At 43.6% G+C, this 26828-nt stretch overlaps 1 protein-coding gene across 4 annotated transcripts; it reads left to right on the top strand.

Moving 5' to 3' along the window:
• Positions 1 to 861: 861 nt before the first annotated feature.
• On the top strand, positions 862 to 26489 carry POLR3E (RNA polymerase III subunit E). Of its 4 annotated transcripts, XR_015183882.1 has the most exons (21): positions 862 to 925; positions 2057 to 2107; positions 3704 to 3781; positions 5122 to 5237; positions 5555 to 5637; positions 6356 to 6463; positions 6955 to 7004; positions 7294 to 7413; positions 7981 to 8066; positions 9089 to 9133; positions 9218 to 9309; positions 10070 to 10190; positions 11771 to 11852; positions 14289 to 14348; positions 15329 to 15486; positions 15776 to 15840; positions 17396 to 17892; positions 22567 to 22644; positions 23549 to 23674; positions 25865 to 26269; positions 26468 to 26489. XR_015183882.1 is itself a non-coding variant. In XM_009962080.2 (20 exons), exons 1-20 carry the CDS (start codon positions 890 to 892, stop codon positions 25919 to 25921), a joined length of 2109 nt encoding a protein of 702 aa, XP_009960382.1. In that variant the 5' UTR covers positions 862 to 889; the 3' UTR covers positions 25922 to 26423. The 4 variants fall into 4 exon arrangements, 3 of the variants coding, with proteins under 3 accessions (XP_009960382.1, XP_009960384.1, XP_009960383.1); XM_009962080.2 differs by lacking the exon at positions 26468 to 26489 and having other exon boundaries at positions 25865 to 26423; XM_009962082.2 differs by lacking the exons at positions 23549 to 23674; positions 26468 to 26489 and having other exon boundaries at positions 25865 to 26423.
• The last annotated feature ends 339 nt before the right edge of the window (positions 26490 to 26828 follow it).

Here is a 26828-nt window from a genome sequence, read left to right on the forward strand (position 1 = left end):
AGCACTGGATTGAACATGATGATTCTTTGTTCTAGCATACCCAGTCCCCGTTAGTATCAGAGTCTTCTTTTCTTTGGAGTTGATGTAGTTATGAAGTAAAATCTGTTCTGATGATTTCAAAAGACTGCAAGAGAGGCTGAGGAGTGTATTTTGGAGCTCTCATTTATCAACAGAGTCTGAAGAGTGGTAGGTCAGGAGACAAGACGGCAACATGTCAGGTAGATGAAATCAAGGTCAGCACATTCACAGATGGGAATATTGTCTGGTCCCAAGCGCAGGGTTTACACAGGCTTTTTTTCTTCTCCCAGGACTTTAGCTGGGAGCTTTCTCCATTATCTGCTTTCAAGGAATTTTTCTGAGAAGGGAAGGTAGTGAACCGTATGGCGCTGTCCTTAGTGATGACTGCAGTGGCAGTTTCAGGGCTCACACATGCTGACTGACCAGCCAGTGCACTGTAGATGTGCTGGCTGGAAAACCAGCTGCTACCTGCATGTTATAGTCACACAGTATATAAAAGATACACTTTATGCAAGTACAAAAGGCCTGTCTTTCCGTCTGTAGAGCACTGATTTAGTGCTCTCTTTCTTACATAACTGCTGGCTTTCAGAAAAGCTACAAGAACTTACCTATTTTTGAGGTATGTGCTTGTCTCTTAAATTTGGTGGCAGTCGGTCAAGATCGTGGAGAATTAGGGACCTGATTGTGCAAACACATACATTCCTTTGAAAAACAAACAACAAATTCCCACTGAAAGGAACCAAGTTAACTTCAACAAATACTCTAGGCTACATGTGGTACGTGGCACAGATGTAATGACTCATATGGCATTTCTGTTTTCTTTCAGGTTGTGCCAAGGAATAAGCCAAGAAAAAGTTTTTTATATCCTAGCATGGCAAATGAAGAAGATGATCCAATTATACAAGAGGTAAAAATGCATTGTGGCAGCAGTGATTGTACATGATACTTTTTTTTGATTATTGTGGTTCCTACTGTTCTTACATTGCTGAAACAGTGTGTCATCAACATCGGTGGTTGTCTTATAACCCATGGCTTGCTCTGTACAAGGAAATATGTCGTGTGGGCCAAGAATATGGCTTGTGATATCTATTTTGCCAAGATAGTGGTGTCTGTGTTGGCAGATTCAGCTCAGGTTTTTCACCCTCTGTAATCTTTCCGTGTCAGAAGAGGAACACAGGTGGGGAACTTGCGTCTGCCACTGTGTGTTTTCAATGGCTCTGTTGCATGTCTCTGAGAACTGTAAGAAATTAGAATGACTTTGGTGAGTTAATCTTTATCAAATATGAAGCTAAAATGTTTCATGCCTTCTGCTAAAATAAGGAGTTATGTTGGGATTCTGGACTACTTTAAAGGACTGCTATGTCCCAATGAGTAGCCACAGTGTCCTGTTCCCTTTGTGTGTGAATTTACACACTAGAAGTACAAGGAAGGGCAAGTTTGTAAGAAGGAGAAAAGCCATGAGGAGTGTGAATTGTCAGGAGTACATCTAAAGGTATCTAAAATGGCAGCTTCTGTATGTGATATTCATGAAACATCCGTGGATTTTCGGTACTGGTGGCAAAATTCTAATATTGAATCAGATTTGGGATGTGGGTGTCTCTTGTCTGATTTAGAAAGATTTTATGACAAAGTAATAGTAATGAAGTTACGTTTCAGTCATACTGAAAAAGAGGGAACTTCCTTCTCTTTCTATAATTGTGATAACAGATTTACTTCAGCCCTTCGGAAAAAAATTTTCCTCTCATTTTAGATCTGTTTGACGCGTTTCCTTAGAGACAAAAAACACAGCTAGAGCCACTGTCTGCTGCCTCATCATAGTGGGGGTTTTTAGGTTGCTTTTTAAAAAGGCCAGCTGCAGAATTTCATGTCAAAATCAGCAGAGAGGAGACCTTTGACAAGAGTCATGAATACATTTTATGTTAGGGTTGTAATGAAAAGCTAAAATTAACAGTATTTGAGCTCTAGGGATTGTACTTTTATCTGAGGCTCCATCAATTACTACTGGTATCTGATAAAAGTTGTTTGTTTTTCTTTTTAGATTGACGTGTTCCTGGCCAGAAGCCTACTGGAGAAGCTGTATCTGTTTCAGGTATTTCAGTTAACTTCTATGGTGTGATAGTTTCCTTAAAATAAATTCAAAGAGCAGTAGCTTTCCTTACTGCTTCAGCCTGCCAGGATCTTGGATGTAGGCAAGCCTGTTGGAGTCTCAGTCAGTTGAAGTATTTAGTATTAAGTCATTGCCAAGAGAGGAGTGGTCATTTGTGGCACAGACTTGTCATTAAATCACCCCCTTTAACCACCTTAAGGGAGTACTTTAGTAGATGATGTCTTTTTATTGTGGTTTGGCTAAATCTGCATTCTCTTAGCCATCTTCTGTCGTCACTGATTTCTGCCATCTTTACTAAACAAACGTTTCTTTAGGACCGGCCCTATTTGAAATGTCATCAGGATTCATAAATGAGTGCAAGTCATCAGAAGAGCCCCCTTATGTTGTGGAGATAAAACTAACTGGTGATTGAAGGTGGAAATATGTTAGGAAAGTAGAGGTCTGTGTTCCATTCTGCCACTGAATTTCTCTAATCATTTTATCCTTGTGATTCACTTTTCCCATCTGCACAATGGGAAGTCTTGAGGCTGTTGGGCGAGATGTTCGTTAGAGACCAGTGATGCCCACTGGCAAGCCCACTGCCTCCTGTACAGAGCCTCTGCATGGCACGTGCCAGCAGAGCATGGCTGGAGACAGGCAGACACGCCGTGCAGCCTGGCCTCTGGGATACCTACAGTCGTTCCATGTCAGGAGCAAGCATTGGTTAGTGATGGGGCCTGTGGGTGTTCTGGAGAAATGGCAGCCCTGAGCAGGATGCTGCTATGGCTGGCAGGTTTCATTTGGATACCATGCCGTCCTCTCAGCATTCCCAAACGGTTCAGAAGAGAGACCCATGTGGCTAAACCTGTGTCTAGTGTCCTGACTAGCTATATGTGGCCCATGTCCTGTCACCTAACACTGTTTGTGTAAACTCACAAATATTTTGCATTTAGATAGTAACTCTCCAGGGAGTTAATGCTGAGGGATGGGTTTATAATTGCTTCTTACACTTCCTTTTTCTGCTGGACCAAGTGTGGTACCATTTTCCCATTTTACACTTTCCTGTGTTACAGTTTATCGTGGCGTGTGAGGGGCAGGAAGGGGGTTGCATAGTGACAAAAGCAGAGGACTCTGGGGAAAGCGACAGACTTTCTAGGTCATACTCCCAAATCTCCTGATGACTCACGAATCAGTCAGTTTATTTTCTTGACATCTTGTATCCAGGCTCATTTCAGTGGTGCCCGGAGCCAGGACAAGGGGTAATGGGCACAAACTGGAGCACAGGAAGTTCCGCCTCAACATAAGAAAAACTTATTTACATTAAGGGTGACATAGCACTGGAACAGGCTGCCCAGGGAGGTTGTGGAGTCTCCTTCCCTGGAGATAATTCAAAACCTGCCTGCATGCAGTCCTGTGTAACCTGCTTCAGGTGAACCTGCTTTAGCAGGGGGGTTGGAGGTCCCTTCCAACCCCTGCCATTCTGTGTTCCATCTGGCAAGTGGACCTACATGTGAGGGGACAGGGAAGATTGAATTAATTTCTGTGACGTTCTTTGATTTTTAAATGAAGAGGGTTTTATGAAATGGATTTGTTTTCCAGTATCCTATTCGTCCAGCTTCCATGACGTACGATGATGTTACACATTTGTCAGCGAAGATAAAACCAAAGCAGCAAAAGGTCGGTCATGATTTGAGTCCAGTTTGTAAAAGTTGTTTTATGTTGTGCAGAACGTGCTTCAGAAAAGCATGATGTGCTATTAAGTTGTTATAATTATGCAGCTACTTGCAGGACCGGATCTCTGTGCTTGGAGGTATCGTGGAGTGTTTCATTGTGCCTGTAGAGTTTAGAATAAGAGTAGCTTGTAAAGAGAAGAATTAAAGTCATGATGGAAAAGCCACTCTGGGAAACATAGTTACTAATGCTAATTCAGTCTCTGGGTGCTTGTGCTAATACAGCTTGATTTAAAAGGTCTTTACAATATTCAGGAAAGGGTTGAGCTTTGGAGGCGTGCTTTGCCTTTCAGTGTCATTGCGGGTCTTGATTCCTCTCTGGCCTGGATGTGAATTGTCAGCTATCCTTTTGAAATCAGTGGGGTGTATAGTTAGTGAAAGTATAGCCAAAGCCAGAATGATTGCACTTGCAAATGTGTCCCCAAACTGTGGCTGTGATTTTTAAAATGACTTGTTTAAAACCCACAGAAATAGATGTCTAGGATATTAGAATTTTGTTCTGAGAAATGGTTAAGGAGAGTGCTTGTGTGAACTTTGGAGTTAGGATGCATGTTGTGTTCAGGAAGTCTTCTAGTAAATTTAGCAAACATTTGTATTGTAAGCCCTGGGCAGACTTGTAAATCTGCTGTCTCATCCAGGAACTTGTAACTACTTCAGTTTATGAGTAATGTGAAGGGGAAGCAAAAACAAGGCAATAGCTGTGAGACACGGATTTATAAGGGCCTTGGCACACACTGAAGAAGAATGTATACTGTATTGTTATAGTATGTAAAGAGAAATGCTATGCAGGAAAACACTTATTTTTGAACATTTGTCCCAGACCTTTGCCTCTGAAGAGGACACAGTTACTTTCTTCTGCTTGGTCCCCAGACTAGAAAGAAACATACCTTATGTTTGAGAGATTTCAAATAGATCCTCAGTGATGGGGATATTGCTTGTGCACTTGATCTGTGCTGATAAGTAAACTAGACTGATAATATAGTGGAAGGTATCCACCAAACTGAAGGTGTATTTTAAGGCTGCCTAAAGAACTCTCGTTTCTCTGCTCCCATTCGTTTACATGGGTGTATCTCTAGGTTATTGTTAAAATGTCCACATCCTACAAAACCCCGTATATATGCTCCACTCTATGCATGAGATTTGCCCCATGAATTTGAGTGATGATGTTTATGTATTTAAATTTGCTGTAAACCTATGGAAATATTAGCAAGTGTGGGATTAAATTGTAATTGATAGGTTTGGGGTTTCACCATGGTAATTAGCTGTCTTTCTTGTCATATTATTTAGGTTGAACTAGAAATGGCCATTGATACTTTGAATCCTAACTACTGTCGCAGCAAGGGAGAACAGATTGCTCTCAATGTGGACGGCACATGTACAGATGAAACAAGTACCTATTCCTCGTAGGTGTCCTCTTTGCCTTCGTTTCCGTTTTGTGGTGAGCTTAGATAGACGCATGTCCATCAGGGCTTCACGGAAAGGTGACAACAAGTGGCTGTACAGTCTTGGGTGTGCTTTGGACACTGTTATATAGCAAGTGTTCTTGGAAGTAACCTATGGTTTTTGATGTGCTTCATGAAATCTGAATTGCAAACAGATGAATGTGTATATTTGCTGCAGTTGTTGATACTCCATTTTGAGAACTGGTGATTTCAGACCTTTAACATCTGTATTCCACATGCCTGTAGAATACAGTCTCACAGCATTCATCTGTCTGCAGGAAGCTGATGGACAAACAAACTTTCTGCTCTTCACAAGCTGCAAGTAATGTTTCCCGCTATGCAGCTGCTGTTTATAAAAAAGGTAAGTTTCTTTTGCTTACCCCTCACATCAGTGAAACTTGCTCGTTTCAGAGTCAAAAAATCTGTTTGTTCTTTCAGCCTAGGTTTTAATTGACTGACGTGTCTTTAAAGAAAGGAAAATTTTTCCTTATCAATGTCCCCAGAGTCCTTGAGAAGGTCTAGCAAAATTGTAAATATTATAAAAGAACACTGCAGGTTTGTAGATGCCTCCAGGATCTTAACAGTGCATGGTGGCCTGAAATAGTACACACTTGTAGCATGAATTTATCATTGTTATTTATATTAGTATCTCCATCTAATTGTGCCTGTCTCATTTTCCTGTTCAACACTTTTTGCCCCTCTCTTGTCTCCTGATGTCATCACAGAGTTTTGATCTGATGATCATTTGAAATGAAAATATGTAGATTGTCTTCAGTGATGACTGTTTTACTAGGAGTCTCCTGAACTACAGGTCAGGCCTGAGCCAGAATGTGGCTCTCTACAAGGTCTTGTTTCAACACAAAAAGGAAAGTAACAGAAGTCAGTCTTGGTCGTTCATACGCCTTTGAAATCCAGAGCACTGGATGAATTTTTCACTTCAATCTCTTTTTGCGTTTTACTATATGAAATATTTATGTTCAATTGAAGCTGTGCCTTTACAGAAATAGGCAGATAATGAAAAGTGCTGCTGTTGTGCAGTGGAAAAAACAATTTTAACCAACATTAATTCTCTTTTTCAGGTGAACTGCACCTGACTCCACTACATGGAATTCTTCAGCTGAGGCCAAGCTTCACCTACTTGGACAAGGCTGATGCAAAACACCGAGAAAGAGAAGCTGCTAATGAAGGTAAATGCTCCGTGAGTTGTGTTTTCCTTTGAGAGCTGAGATACAAGTTCTCTCAATAATTTTACTGATAAGAGTTGTCATATTCTGAAGGTGTTTATTATAACAACATACTGATTATAAGGCCATGTCTCAGATTGTTTTGATGATCTTATTTTAAGGGTAGCTGCGTCTTATTTTTGCTGTGCTGTGGGCACAATGTGGAGGATTGTCAGAGGGATGGGAGGTGGTGGGTAATGTCAAAGGGCAGCAGTAGGGAGTGTGTCACCACTGCCACTGAAACGTTGCACTGCAGAGCTCATGGGAGCAGTGTCTCTTATCACAGGAGCAGTGTGGTGCTGTCCTACATCACACAGTTTGGCAAGCTGAGATTGAACCCATGGTTATGTGGTGCCTAGTACCGCTTTCTACCTGCATGGGCCCCCAAACAGCTGCAGATTGGCTTTGGCTCTTCTGCTGCAGCGGTGTGTATATTCTGTTGTATTTTTTGGCAGGTGGTGATTCATCCCAGGATGAAGCTGAAGATGATGTTAAGCAAATTACTGTATGTCCAAATTTCCTTTTTATGGTAGTTCGGGCAACGGTTCATAAGAAAGTATGACAATTCACACCCAAATAAAAGGACAGGAAACCTCAGCTAGTCCTGGTGACCTTGGGTTTGGGAGGTGGGAAGCAAGGTGGACTTGCCCTTGTTGCACAAGTATAAAGATGGCACTGACAGCAGGGGGTGATTCATTTGAGCTAGGGCCCCTAGCTTATGTACCAAATAAATAATGCAGGTGTTTTGTTTTGAGGGTTTTGGGGCTGTACTTAATGATGCCCAAATCTTCTAGGTACGATTCTCCCGCCCTGAGACCGAACAAGCTCGTCAACGACGTGTTCAGTCCTATGAATTCCTGCAGAAGAGACAAGCAGAAGAGCACTGGGTTCATCTACATTATTATGGCTTGAAGGTAGGTGTCTGCTGGCTGCCGAGGAGGCCGTCTGGGCCTGAAGGCTCAGCCAAGTCTAGAGCTGTTTTTAAATCTGGGCCCATGGGAATCAAGGAATCATCAAAAGACAATGAAGAAAAGTATGTTTGTAGGCTTGAAGAGGCCCTGCAGTCTCTGTATCTCATCCACTGGCTAATGTTTGGTCTCCATGCTGGAAAAAGTTAAAAGCTGAGAGTTGGAAGAACATGAATGGGGGGTCTGAGTGCAAGAATCACTCGGGTCTTGGATTATGAACTGAACTTTGTGAAAGACTTGGGGAACCCAGTCAGCTGAGCGTCAGAAATCCTGTTTGTCTGACCCACATGCATGTCTGTCATGAGATTTTGAAGTCATAGCAACAGAAATCTTCCCATGTCATGTGAGCAGCATTCAAGAAAGTGAAAGCAGAACATCAGTTAGTGAGGTGGAACACTTGAATCGTGCAGTAATGACAGGGTGATCACAGCTTGGAATGAGGAATCCAGCTCTGTGGCATTTTGTATGTTTTCAGTATGTGGTAGTGACTCTTGGTTTTTTCCATGTCTCCAGGATAGCCGTTCTGAACACGAGCGCCAGTATTTATTTAGTCAAGGTCATGGCCTTGCTGAAAACACGGAATTAATTAAATCTCCCAGGTAATGATTTGATGGTTTCCTACAGAAACTGCAGTAATTTGTCAGGATTGTTTTCAGAGTAATAAGCAGGTATATTCTTTAACAGTCTGCTCTTCGGTAATTCTATCCATGATAAAAATTGAATTCTTTAAAAAATATAGAAAAAAATTGCCTTCAAGTTATTCAGGTTGCTTCCTTTGTTTTCTTGTACTCAGAGATTAAAACTAGTTGTCTTCACTTGGGATTGTAGCTTCTTGTATGTTATCACAACCCTGCGTTATTTGGACTACAAATACTGTGAAGGAAAAGTAACACAAAGGCTCCTTCTGGTTAAATTAAAACTCTGAAGCCAATAACAACCATTGTTAGCAAATCTTATAAAACTTCCTTTTGTGATTTGTGACAGACACCTGAAACTACTTGAAACTTGTTCAGTTTTGTTTCTTGATGACTGCGGCTATAGAGGAATCTTCCCATGATGCAGTCAGTGCTATTGCTTCCTTGTAATCGGATAACAACCATGGCCCAAGTAATAGGAAAGTGGCAGACTCTCTCTGTTTAATGGTGTGGGTGTGTTTTTCTTAACATCTCAGTGGAACAGCGCTAGGTGTTCTGAAGAGTCTTTTAGATCTGATTCTTTCCTCACAGACACTGGTAATTACATGGCTGGAAAAGACTTTTGCTTGTTGTTGGCCTCTGTCTCCAGGCTTTACATGATCTCTCTTACTGCTGTGTCAGAGCATCTGTGTTTAATGTGTTTACTCTTGCAGTTCCTCTTTTGGACACCTCTTCTGTACAGAAGAGCTGGGATTTTGACTCCCATTTATTTCGTAACTTATCTTTGGGTAGATGAGTGTCAATAGGTTTTACTGGTACTGAATTTACAGAGGAAGATGGGAGAGGAAAGGGGAGGCTCTCATTTCAGGCTAATGTTTGTTTTGTAGATTCACACAAGTAGGATTGCTCTAAGCAAGAAATAACTGTGCTTAAACCTGGGAAGTCCCAAGACAAACATTTTAAGGATGTGTTTTCTGTTCTTCTAGTGAATATTTAATGATGCTGATGCCTCCAAGCGTAGAGGAAGAGAAGTAAGTGTTTGTACAGAATGTTCCAAGTCCATAGTGGCTGGATGCTCTTTTTCATGGGCTGCAAATCTGCTTGTTTATCTGCAGTGACAAACCAGTGGCTCCAAGCAACGTGCTTTCTATGGCCCAGCTGAGAACTTTACCCCTTGCTGATCAGATTAAGATCCTGATGAAGAATGGTTTGTAGCTTTTGTAATATGTTTGCACTTTACTTTCTGACTTCTAATTGCCTCAGATAAGGTACCTTTCCCAGTAATACCAGTTCTGTCACCCTACGAGGCAGGCAGTCTGGCACTCTGGTTCTGTGAAGAATCCAAATCCTGAGCCTTTACCTGCTGTGCAGAGAAAGGCAGTAACAGCAGATCTGTATGTTTGCAGTCATCTTACTCTTAGAATAATTTCTAATCTGATGATAGCTTTCTGGATACATCTATTTCAGCAGGTATTTCCTGGAATGTGGGGTTTGAGCATGAATCATAAGTTGAAGGTTAATGCAACAAGCTGCACTTCGACATTTTCTGGGAGGTTTTCAGTAATACGCACTTAATGAGTGTTGTCTAGGAATTTTATTTTGTCTCTTCAGAGTTACTATCTAATGAGAACAAATCCTGAGGATTCTGCCTTAGGAGCTTCCCATCTTGTCGGGTATTTCTGTTTCCAAATATTGCAAAAGGCATAGTTTTTAAATTTTATTTTATTAATGCGTTCATTTGGGACCAGGTGAGGTAATCAACTTTGATGGAACACTAGCAGATAGTTTTAGAATGGATGGTGACTTGTGCAGGGGGACACTTAGTAGAGCTTAGGTTTGGGTTTTTTCCAAGATACAGCTTTGACCATGAACTTCAACATAAATCGTAGTATCCTAGATTTAGAAATCTATGCCTGTATCAGGTGTGTTAAAGAAACCCTTAATCTGGTGTGTATTTTGCCTTTCAGTGAAGGTCATGCCGTTTGCAAATCTGATGAGTTTGCTGGGCTCTGGGACTGACTCTACAGCAGTTCTCCGCTGTATACAGCAGGTGGCAATGCTGGTCCAGGGAAACTGGGTGGTGAAGAGGTATGGCTCGTCTTTGTTACTGGGACATGATTTTCTGCTTTAACGAGACGGTTAGAACAATGGATTTTATATACTTATCTTCCTTGTGTCCCAAAGTAGCCATGTTCTTAACTCTCAGTACTGTAAGATCTTGATTTTTATGCTTGGTGCTTTTTAGTGCAGCCAGATTTTCAAAATTCAAAGGGTTGATGTTGAAGAATAATACGTTAATACCTGCCCCAGCTAAAATTATGTCTGAGCAGTGATGTAATCTGTATTTGCATTTGAGTTATGTCGGTTTTTTGATGTTGTCTTCACTCATGTTCTGTTGTGAGAGGACTGTCTTGAATTCTTACAGACATTAGTGTGAAACATAAACACAGAAGATTAAACCAGTGTCAGCTATAGTATTTCTTAGCTAAATTAAGTCGAAGAAAGACCTTTGTGCAGTCACCTTGCTGTTAATCAGTGTATGCTGCTCTTGTCAGCTGAAAGCTACCCTCTAGAAGGCATTACCCGCTTAGTAAATCAAGCGTGGGGTACTGAGTATACCACATGAAATGGATTCTGTATCATCCTCCTGTTATTAGGATAAAGCATCCCACTGGGAATTGAAGTCTAAAGTACAGGATGATTTTTTTGCCTGGGTGGAGCACTGCATGCAGAGAATTCTAGTCTCTAGAATAGCTCTCTGTGTTAAGATGAGTGGCACCAGCTACCAGTCCAAGCCTGTTAGCAGGATTGCTAACAGCTTGTTAGCAATTGTTTCAGCTGTTGTTATGCAGGTATTAGCAGTGTGAACAGTTTTTACAGCAACCCTTGCTGTCCCTCCAGCCATTCCAGAAGGAAGCTGGAAGGAAGTTAAAAGGCAGCATTCGGATTGTTTTTACGTTATAGCTGATTCTTTGCTACTAGTCCAAGGAGGATGTGTGTATCTCTAGTAGATGCAGTGTCTTTGGGATGGTTGGGCACAGAGCAGCACATGTAGAGCTTTACATGGAGAGGGGGCCCGTTTCTTTGGCCTGGGTAGGATCAAGATCATGAACCTGGGTTGCCTTGAGGCTTTGTAGAGCATGCTAACATGTCATCCAGTTGGTCTTGCAAGCAGACAAGGACACAGGGTAGTGTTGGTCTCAGGGCTGTTTGGTTTGTGCATGACATTTTGTAGGATTGTTCTCTTAACCTCTTGATTGCTGGGAAGGAAATAAAAAACACTTATTCCCATACATCAGCATTTCGGCTAAATGCTGCCTTCAAGGCCGCGTGCCAGGTTAGCCTAAGCATTTCTTAGGATTGTTCTGGACTTGTTTACACCGATCCAAGGGAGGATAGCCTTTGCAAGAACAAAGCAGAGCTTGTCCCTCTGTTGCACGCATCTGCTAGCCACAAGGCTGTGCTTTGCTGGTGTAAGCGTTTTTGCACTAGTGTAATTGCGGTGGTGTAATTACACTAATATTAATTCCTTTAATGAAAACCATGCTTTGGGTAAAGGTATAATTTAACTGTAGAACAGGGAGGACATGTTTGTTGTGTTGATATTCACCAATGCCATTTTTCTGGAGTACCTAGTGACTTAATAGGTCTTCCTTTTTAATTAACAGTGATGTCCTCTACCCAAAAGATACATCTAGTCCACATAGTGGAGTCCCTGCAGAAGTGCTCTGTAGAGGGAGAGACTTTGTTGTAAGTATAAAAGCATTTGTTGTTTTTAAAGGAAAATACAGGTGAAGTTTGGCTGAGAGGCCATGACATTGCAAAACTCTGCTACTCTACTGCAATAAGGTGTTTCCTCCAAAGAAATCATTTGTACTTTAGTCCTGAAGGTGTTGTAACAAGTCTGTGATGGGAGTGTTGGTGTAGATTGACGATGTGGCTGGCTGGCAGGTTCAGATAATCTGTCGTTAACGGTATTCATCCCTTTCTGATACGTGCTGTAGAGCCACTATCACATAGCCCCCACAATGCAGGGCTTACAGAAAAGCCAGGAGTGGATAATAAAGTGCTTGTTTCTCCAGATATATTTACGTGGGCTCAGGACTGAGAGGTCTCAGGAGGGCAGTGTGGATAAGCCTTGTGCTCCCTGAGCGTGCACTGGTGATCTTTAAAAAGGACTTTATTCCCCAGAGCTGCTAATCAGTGAAAGGACTTTGTTCCCAGGCACCTTTTGTGAGCAGTAGCTGCACATGAAAGTTGAAATGAATACAGGTCTTGTAAACCACAGCAAAAAGGAACAACCTCTGCATTGTGTTTATTTTTGCTAACCATGGAAATAATTAAGCTCCTAAGTGGTTCCTAAGTTCATATTCAGTTTATGGCTTCCGCCCCATCAAAGAGAAGCTGATGAGTGCACTGCTCTGATTTTTTTCAGTTAGACCTCACTGTTCCTCTGGTTTGCAAAGTTTGTTTATGAGATTTAGCTCTGAAGAGAAGCATGCTGTGCAAAAGACTTTAAGGATGTTACAGTACTAGATAAAACTGATGGTGATTGAAACTGACTTTTTATTGTGTCTTGATGTCTGCCCAAGACAGTGCCATATGGAGACCTGGATTCAGGTGTGACACAGTGATGTAAGTCTTTAGGACACAGCAGATTAGGTGACACGTTCTGTGTAAAATTCTAGGGACCAGAAATTATGCTCAGTTAGGTAAGTGGTAGTGTTTTAGTGATTAAGATGTAAAGATAAATTTATTTTCATTTTAGTTGTGTCAAATATACCTTGCATGAGAAATGGATCTGCGTTGATCTTAAAGGCAAGTAATTTGCTGATTAGCTCCACGAAAGGAAAAAAGTTAAAATGTTAGAAAACAGAAAGCATCGATATTTCTGGCTTTCAGACAAAGTGAAATGTCTGGTCATAAGGCTCTAAAATAGTATGTAATGCTGTATTGCATCTGTGGAAGAAAAGTGTCCTAGCTTAAAAAGTGAACTTTATTTCCCTGTATGTATTTGTGTAAAGTAATTAAGAAGATTAAAACATATTTATGATCAGTAGTGACTTTTAGTGTCCACCTGTTCCATGGTGTACTTGGGGAAGAGGAAAAGTAATTTGTGGCTTTACTGAAAGCTTCTGTTTTTTCCCCAGATTCTCACAGAATAAATTCAGAGGACATGAGTACCATGGGCTCTAGTTGAGGGTAAAGGGCCTCATGAGAAATAGCTGCCTTGGAGTTGTGTGCAAGGAGAGCTGATAGATTACTTCCTTTGGACAGCAGTTTCTTGTGCTTTAAAACAGAAATGCCCTGTGCCCTAAAGTGAGTGTGGTAGTTTTGTGTGTTTGTGGGCAGAGAGAAGCTGAATCAGAGAGAAGAGTGCATCAGTGACATTGTAGGGCAGGAAGAAATTGGCAGTAATGAGATTTTGGATTCTTCACAACATGATTAACACACACAGACTAAAAAAGGTTGTAGTCTATTCAAATGGAGACAGGAAGAAATCAAAGGTCATGTTCAAACAGTGTTCTGCCCAGGTCCTCACGTGTCCTGTTAGCCTGCTCTCAGCAGCTGCCTCTTGGGGTGTTAGACCTTAGGAGCTGCTGTGCAGAGCAGGTTTTCCATTAACTGGAGACAGGGACTGTGTGAGTGACAGGGCATCTAGTCATAACTGTAAGTGACTGGGATGTGCGTTGGAGAAGGGAACGGGCGCTTTCTAGGGGACTGTGTGCTGCAGGAAGGCAACAGTCATCAGCCTCCCAGGCCTCCACATTAACAGAAGTGGATGAAGAGTTTCTTTAGGTTGGTGATTAGGTATGTGAGAAGCTGAGCCTCAGGCGACTCCTGGAGTCCAAGCATCACTGCAGTGGATTTATTTTTAATTTTTTTTGGAAGCTAAATGGAGTTTGAGTTCAAGAGATTCTTCATAACTTTTGTAGTCACAGGTTCACCAAGGCAAACCATGGATGCTCAAAGCTTTTGATACTGTGTTCTTAGCCATTTGAGGACTGAAGAGGCCAGAAAGTGTTTTCCCACTACCTGGCCAAAGAATCACCTACTTCCCCATTCTTGAAGGGAATGGGGTTTCCATTTTTCTGGTAACATCAATGAACAGGGTGATTATTATAATTTCAGTGAAGCAACTGCTAAATACAGTTACTAGGTTTTTCTCCTTTTTTCCCTTCCTAGATGTGGAAGTTCACACAGGACCGCTGGGTTGTGAGGAAGGAAGTGGCAGCAGTTACAAAAGTGAGTGGTTATTTTTCTTCCTCAATCAGAATTTGGTGATATGTGTTGGGCATTGCCTTTAGGTGGGTAGTGGATGCTGCTGCAAGCCTTTTCTTGGGTTCACAGGGTCTGCATTACTGCTGACTTGCAGTGTTGCTCACCAGGCATGCCTTCACTTTGGAACAGGTATTGATACATACTCTTTTTAGAAATGTTTTGAGCAGCTCCCACAGTTACCACAACTCCACAGGATATGACTGGCCTTGTAGCTGAGCCACTGGAATGCATCTTGCCTTCTCATCTGTTTCAGTGGAAAGCCGGACACAGTTTGAATTAAGCTGTCTGATTGTGCACCGAAGCAGATGAGTGCTTATGCAGTCCACGCTAGCTACTGTGCTTTGGGGCTGTCACAAAAGAGCAACTCTTCTGTTGGCGTTTGCCAGTTGTCAATATTGAATAGAACTCAGGCACCTGAATATTCTGTTAAAACTATCAAATGAATGAAAAACATTAAGAGGACAAAAAATAATTTCCTTAAAATGATAAAACATGAGTCAGTTTATGCGCAGACCATCTGCTTTTGGAATGTAAGCTCCAGTGCTGCTGAAACACTGTGCAGGTGTAGGTGCAGCATGTCTGACCTGCAGGTCTAAAATAAGATTAACATTGTAGAATATGCTTCTCTTCACAATAGAGTCTTTTCATCTCAATTTGGAAACTCCCTTTTCTTCACAAAACATGCCATGAGCTATTTGACTCTCAGGTGATTAATCACCACTGCTCTCTGAAGTCCTGTGCTTTTACCATTGTGTGAAAGAGTTGGTGCTGCAGAGAAGGATGAGTATCTCTGACTTAGCTGGGTGTGTGTGCATGGAGGTGCCCCATATATACCAGGTCAGCCCAGCTCTTTCTGTCTCATGGAACAATGCTCATTCCTGCATGGCTGCATATGTTTTATGTAAATTGATGCCCATATTTATGCTTTTTCTTGTTTCTTTTAGCTTTGCCCGGAAGATGTGAAGGACTTCCTAGAGCACATGTCTGTGGCAAGAATAAACAAAGGTTGGGAGTTCATGCTCCCTTATGATGAAGACTTTGTTAAGAAGCATCCAGATATAGTTCAGAGGCAACATATGCTGTGGATGGGCATTCAGGCCAAGTAAATGACTTATTTTGTTTTGGGGAATAAGCTGAAAACGGAGAACTATCTAGTACAAAGTTTCTGTAGACATTGATAGATAATTCGATCTGTATTGCCGTGAAGGTTTCCCCCTCCCACAGTCACCAGGCAGTGGTGTGGTGGATGGTGTCACTGCATCGTTCAAGTCATGCCTGTTCCTTGGCTCCCTGGAGAAACTGAGTGTTCTAGTTAATGGCTAAAGCTGCCATGGCTGTATGCAGGCATAACAACTGAAGCTGTCCTGGTATGTTTTATCTTTGTCTTTCAGATTAGAGAAGGTCTATAATCTCTTAAAGGAGCACTTGACACCAAAGAAACAAGAGGCACAATCAGGTAAATGGAATTGTGCTTGGATCATCTTGAAGCACATGCATCCCTCCATATTCCTGGGTGACATTTTGCAGTTCCTCTCTGGTTTTGAACATGGTGGGGACTGGCCTTGTTTTGTTTAATATTTTTCCTTTCTTGCCATGTCCTCTGGATTATTTGAGACAGATCTTGGTCTGTACTAACGTCACTGATGCTGGAGTGACACAAGCTTACTGTAGCATCATCGTAGCAGAGCAGGGAGGGTTCCTTGGCACTGGGGACTCGTTATTTGATGGTGTAAAATCAGCTGGTTCTGTTATCCACTTCTTCATTTAAGGCAGCTTGTATGGTGTAAGGGTATAAGCAGCTACTGAAAAGTGGACAGGGCCCATGCAGACGTAATTCTCACCTCGGTTTACAAGCTAATGTGCATGAGGTGATTTTTTTTTATTTCTCCTGGTTTGCGCTGGGCTCTCTGTGGTGTGGTTGAGGGCTGAGCGATTAGTGAAGAATGTGTTTGACAGGGGAATGTAAGGAGGTGAGAAGCTGTCTCTCTTGACATCCTTCTCCACCGTGGATGCCAGCGAGAATATTAAAGTAGCTGCTCCATAATCGTAAAAGATTGTGAAAACTTGAGATTCCACAGAGTTTTAATTAGGCATTTGGCTCATTGCCAGACACTGGAGCCAATGAAGAGTATAAGCAGAACTGACAAACGAGCATATGAATCCATTTCAATACCCTGTGTCTGATCTGCTTGGAAGGATTAGGTGTTGGGTTATTCGGAGAGGATTAGCAAGCCTAACAGCAGAGAAGATAACAGCATGTGTGCTGTGCATGCTTTTGCCTTAAACACAGCGCTCCTTCCTTTGGCATTGAGACTGGATTCCTCTGCTGCCAACACGCCCCTTCCTTTCACCTTTGGATAGCTGGGTGTGGAGAGGACATGGGAAGAGGCACAAGATTGCGTGGGAAAGGACTCCCTCCTGTCCCTTTCTTGCCATCGCTGCGTAATAATACTCAGAAGAGGGTCTCAGACTTTCATATTGTGCATCTGCATCTCATGCTAAAAAGGTGTTCAGATTCATTGTTAACCCCTTCACTCTCCTCACTATAAGAGATCCTCATGCTAGCTCTGGCAGCTGCTGCAGCAAGCCCTGTCAGCCACTAGATACTCTAAAAAAAAAAAAAAGTTGTTGGGCAAAGAAGCATTTGGGTCACCAGTAGAGATGTATAAGCAGTCTGTATTCTGCTTTCCTGATCTGCAGAAAAGATCCTAGTGATTGAACAAGTGCACTTCGTCTTTGCTTCAGGTTCCTTGACTGGAACCCTTCCGCAAGGATCTGACTTACAGTTGTCAACGTGTTTATCTTTTAAAAAAAACAACCACCCCACCCCCCCCAAAAAAAACGACACCAAAAAGCCCCAAACAAAAGTAAAATCTAATCAACAAACTGGGTTTATGCCTTAGATTTCACAAGCAAATGGTTTTATTTCACTATGAGCCCTTCAAGAAACATTCTGCAAGACTGGAGCCCCGGTTATGGTGAGATTTATGGTGTATTTTGTTTTTTACTAGCTCATCCGTTACTGGTTTCTGGGGAGCAAAGGGTCAACATGGCTAAAGCAAAAGTCAAGCAGAACTATGGGCAGCTGGAGAAGGAGTTCCAGAAGCAAAAGGCAGAGATGAAATCAAATGACACCTCGGCTAAGATGGATGTTTCCAATATCCGCATTAAAGAGGAGCCTGTGAGTGATGAGGAGCCTATGGATACCTCGGCTTATGAGGGCATGAACAACGGCATTATCAACGGCCTCCATGCAGAGGAGGACTCCACGGACTCTTTGAACGGCCACTTGCCTGGAGGCTGCATTGACCGGGTAGCCCAAGAACTGAAGGCATTTGTGTCCTCAACGTTTAAGAAACAATTTGTACTCACCCTGAGTGAGCTTAAACGGTTATTTAACCTTCATTTAGCCAGTCTGCCTCCAGGACATACGTTGTTCAGTGGCATTTCAGATAAAATGTTACAGGACATGGTGTTGGACACTGGCTGCAAACAAATTTTGGTGCCTGTAAGTATGTTTTTCCCTTGGTGTACTTTGAGGGGGGCGGGGGGCAGTTAAACATCTGAGCTGTGAAACATTTGTGTCCTGTGCTGGTGGACTGGAAGCACAGATGTGCTCTGAGCAACTGTCCAATATTGGATATGTTGAAGCTGCTGGAGGTTTGTCTGGCATCCTGCTTCTGGCAGGCCCTGCACTCTGCTTTCTTTGCTCTGTGGTATGCTGCATAGCTTAGTTGGCTTTTTCTGTTTCCATATCCAAGCTCTTGGGCTGCAGTGACTCACTGTCCCAGCTTGCCCCTGTTAATATGATCTAAGGCAGCCCCAGATTCCCATCTGCTCTCCTGGAGTTGCACAAGCTCCTTCTCTGAGGGGCAGGAACACAGTTAGGGGAGAAAAGGTGGCATTAGCTGCCTGGGAGCGGGAAGACGCACTCAGCAGAGCCCTCTGGGAAGCGACAAAGCGAATCTGCAGCAGGTTTCTTTGGTCAGTCCTTTTCCTCCTAGGCTGTGCAGAGGTGTCTTTGTTTCTTTGTCTTTATGGAAATGACGTGTGTGATTGTGTGAGACAGCAGGTTTGTGTGACAGTAGATTGCTTAGGAAAGGAAAAGGAATTTGGCATCATGGGAAAAAGCCTAAAAGGAAATTAATTTTACAAGACGTCTGGCAGTGCTGATTGGGTTGCAACCAGAAAGAGCTTGGGAGTCAGCTGCCTTTGGGGAGAGAGGAAGAGACGTGTGAACTGCTCGACAGAGCAGGCAAGGCAGAAAGAGCAGGAAGCAGGCAGGCTGATGAGAGAGAGCCTGGAGCATGGGAGTTGAAACTCAGCTAAGGAGTAAGGGTTGCTCCAGGGGCGCAGAGATAACATGTTCAGTCGTGTGCAAAGTACGTGTTGTGGCACCTGGGAACCAAGTAGCAGACTTGAAATGCCACTAGGGAGACCACTGATTTCGGTGCTTTCTGCTTTCTGTCCTGACAGCTTCCAAGTCCTGGGGTAACGTTTGCCTGGAATTGCCTGTTAGTGCTGGCTAGGCTTTCCTTTGTACGCGGCGTAATGTGTGTGTTTGCCATGCTGATGTTCAATAGCTGAGGTCATTGCTGCTCTGTACCTGGGACTGGGACTTGTTTGCTTTGGAAATTTTGGGATTTTGGAAACTATTCCATCCACTCTTTCCTTAAAGGCTGTGAGGAGTGAAAGTGGGATAGTTTCTTTTTTCAAAAAACAACCAAAATAAAGTCCTCTTAAAGAGGTGGTTGGGAACTTCCTTCTGTCTGGAAAACCCTCTCACAGGAGACCTGCAGAGGTGCAGAAGTGGTCGCTGGAATGTCTCCTGCTGGAGGTCTGCTGTAAGTTTTAGTTCTCCTGACCCAGAATTTACTGCAGAACTTGAGATCTTGTACAGGAGCCTGTATAAGCCTGTACTGTTATCAGCAATGTAAATCGTTACCCCTGAGCCTCCACCTGATTCTCTGTGCAGATGGCAAAGGTGCTGGGGCTGGTTTTACTCCTTGCATGGGCTCATACGCTTTGGCATTTCTTGATTGTTCCCCTGGGCAATTTTGTCAGAGCCTGATGAGGGTGCCTGAGCTCAGGGAAAGCCTGGAGGGTTGTTTAGTGTGGGATTTCATAGTTGCTCATTAGTTTTTCTGTAATTGAAAGTGCTTTGGTGATAAAAATCAATGATCTGAGGTAATTAAAATGGTGTTCTGTGGGGGGTGAAGACACTCTTGGCTTGCATGCTTCCCTGTTATAGAAAACATGTTGCTGAAAACGGCAATTGAAACCTTACCAGGGGAATGCAGCATTTATTATGAAGCTGACTGACTGCACCCAAGGGTATGAGATAAACAGTGTTTGTGGGGAGCCAGAAGAGATGCCACTCCAGCTGCAAATGAGGCCGTGGGGATGCCTGCAGGGTGCTGGGGATGCCTGTGCTTTGTACCCTCCGCAAGTGGGAGGGAAAAGCACACATAAAGAAACAGCGAATCCTGCCGCTGCCATCAGAGAGAGGGCGAGTAGAGGCATCCTCGGCAGACGCTAGCGCTCTGTGTGTGTCCAGCCCCACGGAAAATGTTTGGGCAGGGCTCTGGGTGCTGAGTATCCGCACCCATTTGCTGCGGGCCGGTGCAGGTGGCTGGCTCCTGCCAGCTCCCCTCCCGCGGTCCGTGGAGTGGCAAGGTTCTGGCCAAATCTTGAGGATATTTTTGAGGCTTGAGGAAATGATGTAAGCGTTGGTGGCGTCCTGCCTGCCTGGGCTAACAGGAGAGGAATGCAGCCTCGTGCTTACGGTGAGCTTTTTGGGCTAGTGCCGATGCCAGGTTCCTGGAGAGGTAAACTCCACAGTTTACCTCTAGGATTATTCCAGTCGATAAGTTTTTTCTGGCAGACTCAGCCCCTTTCAGTCTGGTCTAGCTGTAACGTGAGGCTGCCTGGCAGCGACTGGTTTTAGGGCGTGCTCAATGCTTGAGTGAGACACGTCCCAAAGCCAAGGGCTCCTCCCCAGGGCTTCCGATTTAACGTGGCAGCCCTGGGGACCCAGGGCAGAGGTTCATCTCCTAAAAGCTCTGCACCAGCTCTGGGGGCTTAGAGCAGGAAGGGGCACAGGGCAAATATTTTAAAGAAGGATTTTAAGGCAGTGGAGAGCTGTTTCAAGGTGAGGCTGGAGAGATTAAGATAATGAACATAAAGTGGCAAAGGGACAGCAGATGGCAAGACAGTAGAGCTGTTTGGACAGAGCAGCATGTCTCTGAAGAGTTGGTGATGGTATTTCCCACTCCTGTGGACAGGCTGTATGACAGCAGCAAGTGAGCAGGGTGCTGTTGGCAGCAGTGTTTGCAACAGTTTGCAGAGTAAGACGGAAGGGGAGGAGGAGATTCTGTGGGTTTTTCTTCCCAAATAAGTATTGTGTTGGTTTGGAAGCCGTTTCCTCACAGAGTGGCCAGATAAACATAGCTGCATTTCAGACGTGTGCCTGAGGCAGGAGGAGTTTGAGTGACTTTCTCAGAGCAAGGCAGCTTGTGGCTGGGTGCTCCCAGTGCCCTGCATTTTGCCTTTCCTGCTGCAGCTTTTTCTGGTGGGAGGCTGAAGTATTTGATTTTATCTGTGCTGAAAGCATACAAGAGATATTATTCCTCAAAAGCAAGTGTCCTTATGAGAAGAGAATTATGTCAGGTGTTACATGCCTAATAAACCTGAATCCTGGCTCTAAACCGAGCGTAAAACCTTGTTATACTCCAGCCGTTTGGACGAACATGAGAGCCAAAGCTGCTAATCCCACCAGGCAGCTCCCGCTGGACAAAACTCTTCCCCTTTGCAGTAAGATCAGAGGCAAGGTGTAAAAGGAAAGGCTGAGCTTTCACTCTGCGATGTGCAAGTCTTTTGGCGTGGTATGAGGGAGGCTGGGAAGAAAGGTTTGGTTTGTACCAGCAGCCAGAATTGAGGGATACTGGAACAATCAGGACTGGCTTGTTAGCTTTTCATAGGTGATTGATTTAAGTCGTCTGGGCAGTTAGCAAGGAATAAATTGTTAGTGACAGACAGGAAGAGACATGTCAGGAGTGAAGGCATATTCCAGCATTGCTCATTAGTCACTGCTCCAAGGGGAAATGTTAAGGCAAGTGGATGGTATTTTATTTTTTTAGGAGTTTGTGGTATGGAGGGGAGGCAGTTGTGTTCCTTCCTGTGTGCAGGGGTGTGAGGCCTCTGCCTCAGAAAAAAACCCAAATTTCTTTCTCTAGCTTGGCACATGGAAAAAAAACCCAAAACAAAACAAGGAAACAAAACCACTTCATTATTGGAGCCTGAAATGAGCAAGTGTCTGGTTCACTGTCCGTCAGCATTCAGTCTTCTGGAGTCCTGTAGTCTGCCCCAAAACAGAGATGACAAATACAGCAGAAGCACAGTGCTTGTCAGTAATGCTGACTTGGAATTAGTGAAGCAGATAAATACAGGATAGAGTCTGAATCTCTAAAACCTGCCACTGTAAATGTAAAAACCTCCGGAAAGTCCCTGCAATGCACTTGGTGTTCTCAGTTGAATACTGCTTTGGGTAGTTTGGAAGGAAACACTGCTGACAGGAAAAAAATCTGGACATCTTGCCATGAAATACCAGCTAAGGTCCAAGCCCTGGGATTGTTCTGGTACGTGGTGGTTGACCCTCCACCAGTGGGAAACTGTCCCCATGCAAAATTCATGGGATCCCAGTATGCCCAGCAGTTCCCTTTTAAAGCTCTGAAATGATTGGTGTGTGCCAGGCAGGGCCTGGGGCACTGGTGCACCACCCAAACATGGCTTGGGCGTGTGAAGGTGCACACCGGGGTGCCATGGTGCTTGTCCTGTTCCCTAGGCCATAGTTAGCCCCTCCTTAATTGGGGGTCTGTGTGCTGCAGGATCACCCAGCGGGGCGGGTTTGATACAGGTCGTGTTTCTGTTGAAGTCGTCAGGCCTGCAAGAGGGTGTCTGCCCCGCGGCTGCAGGACAGGCCATGCCTGAGCGGGCACAGGGGCTGCCAGAGCAGGTACCCCTTCAAGTGTGGAGCGGGAGAGGAGCTGAGGGTGTTTCAGCAGTTCTCATTACATGGCAGAGATGTCTTCGATTCAGTAATATGTGTCCAGGGATACTGTATCATAGAATCATTAAGAACCCATTAAATAGATGGTTATTTTTAACAGCCTCTTGTTCTCAGTTTCCTCCACAGACTGCTGCTTCACCAGATGAGCTAAAGGTCTATGCACTTTGGGAAGCCGGTGACACTTACGATCAGGTAAAGACAAAAATAAGTGACATTCCCAAATTTATGTTTATTGAGCATTTGGCATTGTTTGAATTTGTGTTTCTGGAACTGGTACAGCAGGTGGTTTTCCTCTTTCCCTATTGAAGTGTCCAGTTTTCAATACTGACCTATTTCCAGCAGAGAGGAAGCTCTTAGCTCACAGGGTGATTGTTGCTGTCAAGACAAGGCAGTGCGGGCAGAAACAACGTAATATGTTGGTAATACATGTCAGTAACTGGCTCAGTGGAATACAAATAATTTTGAACCTGTGAGGAGAAAGGATTCTCCAATGCAGGCCTCACACCAGGATCCAGTCCAGTTTTTTTTTCCTTTTCATGGTAATGCAACATTAACCAGAGATGAAATTAGATGTTACCTGATGTATCTGTTTATACTTAGAACAGGAAATGATTACAGCCTCTCCTGAGCTTTAATTACTCTCAGCATAAATGAAGTGAAAGGGAAGGTGTCTAACAAAATGTGGATAGACAATGTAACTCCTGTGTCCATGAGGTAAACAGATTTTTATAGGAAAGAGTCAAGCAGTATCCAGCCTCCTGGCTGGAGCGGACCATGTGAACTCCCGTGAAGGCATTTGAGAGGAATATGTTGCAGCTCCTTCTTCAGCACGTTCTTGTACCTTTGGAGGTGCCCAGGTCACAGGACAGTGCAGGCCTGGCGGCGGGGTGTGGAGAGATCCCTGCAGAGCCCTCAGGCGCTAGGGCCCTGCTGGAGAGCAGAGGTACAGGGGATGGTTCCAGGATTACGAAGCAAGAATCCTCCAATGTAGTTCAGGGACTGTTTTGTACAGACTAAGGCACATGCAGTTTTGATATATAGAAAGATAGGAATAATTGTTCTTCTCTTTGTATTTATGATACAATTTCTTTTAAAGCATCGCCAAGTTTTGCTTGAAATCTTTTCGAAAAATTATCGAGTGCGCCGGAATGTCATCCACAATCAGTTGAGTCAAGAATGTGGAGAAGATCTAAACAAGCAGGAGGTGGATAGAGTGTTAAAGGTGAGTTTCTGTTCCATTGTGGGTTTGATCTAATTAATACATCAATTTTTAGTACTTGGTTTGAGCAAAGGATCGTATTTTACCTTGAACTGACAAACGACAAAGATGATAGAACAATTGTGATTAGGATGTGGCCAAAGCCTGTTTTTTCAGCTTGTTTTCTTAAAAATACACTTGTCTCATTCTACCTTTTTTCCTTCCAAGGAGCAGTGATTTTGACTTGCACATTGTTTTGTATTACTGCACCAAATCTTCATTTGTCACCTTGGACTAGCAGAGAATAGCGTGTAGTAAATACATATTTATATTTATTTATATATAAATATAAAAAAATCCCAAAACTTCAGAGTTATTTTTTAAAGATGTGGAGTTAAACGTTAAGGAGGTGGGAGGCTTCTGCACAGTGTTCCGAGTTTCCCAGCTGGCTGCTGTAGGTTAATGCTGAAGAGCACAAGTGCCCCATATTCAGAAGGAAACGCATTTCATTCTGCAGTAGGACATGCAGCAGTGTAGGGAGCGAAACCCTCGCCAAAACAAGCAGGCAAAGCAGTCGTTACCTCATTTCATTGTGAATGTACATTTGAATCCTTTCATCTCTGTCTTTGAAGGTGCACCCTTTACTTGCTACAGAAGTTTAAGGTATGAAGTAGGGAGCACACAGGCCAAGACCAACAAGCTTTAAAAGTGATGCAGGATGGCTAAATAGAAAGTTGCCACTTGAAGTAATACTTTAGTCACTGTTGTCGGGCCTTTGCTCACAGTCACCCACTTCAATAAGACAAGTGCTTAAGTACTTTATTACCTTGGAATCTACAAACGGAATAATAGCATATCTGAAAAATTGCAATCTGTTGCTGTGATAATAAGCAAACTGGTCTTGCTTGAAAGAACCTGGTTGTCTTAGCATTAAAATAAGCTGAGACATTTCTGCCTGCTGGAGTATTTCATGTGGCTTGCCTGTGCTGGGAGATCTATTAAGCGACTAGATGAGCTCAAGTATCATCTCTATTGGAACATCTAGGCAGTGTACTGGCATTCGTTTCTCATGATGCTGTTGCTATTTAACAGATAACCGTTTTCTAGGAAAAACACCTTCCCCTAAAAATCTGGGTGCTGTTTTTGTGTAAGTCACTTAAGTTACCACGTGACCAGCCTTGTGTTGAGTCAGGCTTCTTTGCCTCGAATACATTTGTCACGGAAGTATGTCAAATTATCTTTGTTTCTGAAATAAAATTTAGAAGTATTATTTAATGAAATAGGAAGATTCTCTGGCTTCTTTAAGCCACAAGAGATTGGATTCCTCTTTGAATGAAATTGGATTTGTTGATTCCTATTTCCCCATCTGCCTGTGCTCCTTTTTTGTACGCAGAGGAACAGACTGACAGGGTTTGTCTTTTTGCATCTACAGATCAAGTCTGCAAACCCTCTTTCTAGCCTCCACACTTAATTTCTTACTTGTTTTTGTGATGTGCGAGTCCAGACTTCAGAAAAAAAGATAATTTTTTCCCTTTAAGCTCCACGGCATCAGTTCTGTAGCGGTACTTAGGCCTGTGTTGAATTACCTAAATGGGAGGGTGGGAGCAAAGAAAGAGAAGCCATTAGCTCAGAAATGGAGAGACTTGGTGCTCATCTAATAGAAGAAAATGAGCCACAAGAAAACCCACTTACTGAACTCCTTTGCTGTGGTGCTTACCCGCTGTAAGAACCTACTACTCTGCAGACGTGTGGTCAGAATACCAAAGTACGGTTCTGAGGTTTGACAGTCCGTTATCATAGAACCTTGTTTCTTAAAAGGCTTCACATCTGGCAACTGTTTTCACGCTCCAGCCCGTTCTGCCGCTGCCCTCGGGCTTGCCACCTGAGCTTCAGCCCGTGCTTACCCCTCAGTTCCCCTTGCCCTCACCCTTCCCTGCACCCTTTCCTAAGCTGGCTTCTGCACAATCCCCCTCTTCTCCCCGAGAAAGCCGGGCTTCTTGCTGCCAGTGCATTGTTTGTGGTCTCTCAACCTTCCCCCTCTTGTGTTTGTTGTCTTCGTTTAACCTGTATGGTCCTCAGGGTGGAGATGACCTGCTGCTCTGGATTCAGGCTCTCTCCTGTGGACCAGAGAGGGGACTTGTGCTATTGATCACATTTGTTGTCCCAGAGCCCAAGACTGGTTCCCAAGACCTTATGCTTTCCCTGTCTCCCCAGGACTGCTGTGTGAGCTACGGCGGAATGTGGTATCTTAAGGGGACGGTGCAGTCTTGACAGCGGCGGTGGGGGGTTCAAGCGATCTCCAGGACGAAGAGGAAACCTGCAGCAGGCGGCACAGACAGAGTAATGCCGTGGCCTCGGGAGTGTGGGGCAGGATCTGACCTACTTCGGGGCACGTGGGCATTGCAGACAGTGACTGACATCCCAACACCCTCACACACGTGTTTGCATGGCCGCCTCGGCGCAAGAGCAGCTAGGAAGACAACACGAGACCCTGTCTGCAGCTTGATTAATCTGGGATTTCTAATGTATTGCAATTCTCATCCTGTTTCGTTATGAAAAAAAATAAAACCATATACTGACACAGACATGATGGAAAATCATGGTCTAATACTTTATTTTGTAAGTAATGCCAATAAATTAAATTTGTTTACAAACATCCCAGTTTTGGTTAACTACCTAGATGCTCATACTTTAGTCTGAGCACTGTGATAGCTCTTGCAGCCCTCTCTGTAAAGAGAAGATTGTTGTGCTCATGGAAATGTCAGGCCAGGGAGGGGGGGGCAAAATCACTGTCTGTCTTTGAACTCTACTCTGCAGCACCTGGTCTCACCTGTGGTCTGTGAAGTGGGTTATTTGGAACAGTACCTACAGCTGAAACACCGCATGGAACAACCATGGGATTTCTTTCAGTGGTGTGGGGTTTGTCTGAGGGATTTTTTGCATTACTGTATGCAAATGCAGCGAGGTAAGTAACTGAATGCACCCTCTGGAAGGCATCCAGCTGTAGTTACCACAGGGCAACAATGTAAACCTCTATTTTGTGTAATTTTTTTAATAAAACTTTCTTTCAAAGGTCAATTCTACACTGCCTTGTATTTGTCCAAGAAGACATGGAAGCTGCACCCAGGCCCTTTATAGCCTGAAGGCTCACGGAGGAAGGAGAGGTCAGGAGTGTTTT

The sequence above is a fragment of the Leptosomus discolor genome, chromosome 14 (assembly GCF_034619465.1).
Source record: "Leptosomus discolor isolate bLepDis1 chromosome 14, bLepDis1.hap2, whole genome shotgun sequence".
Classification (NCBI taxonomy): domain Eukaryota; kingdom Metazoa; phylum Chordata; class Aves; order Leptosomiformes; family Leptosomidae; genus Leptosomus; species Leptosomus discolor.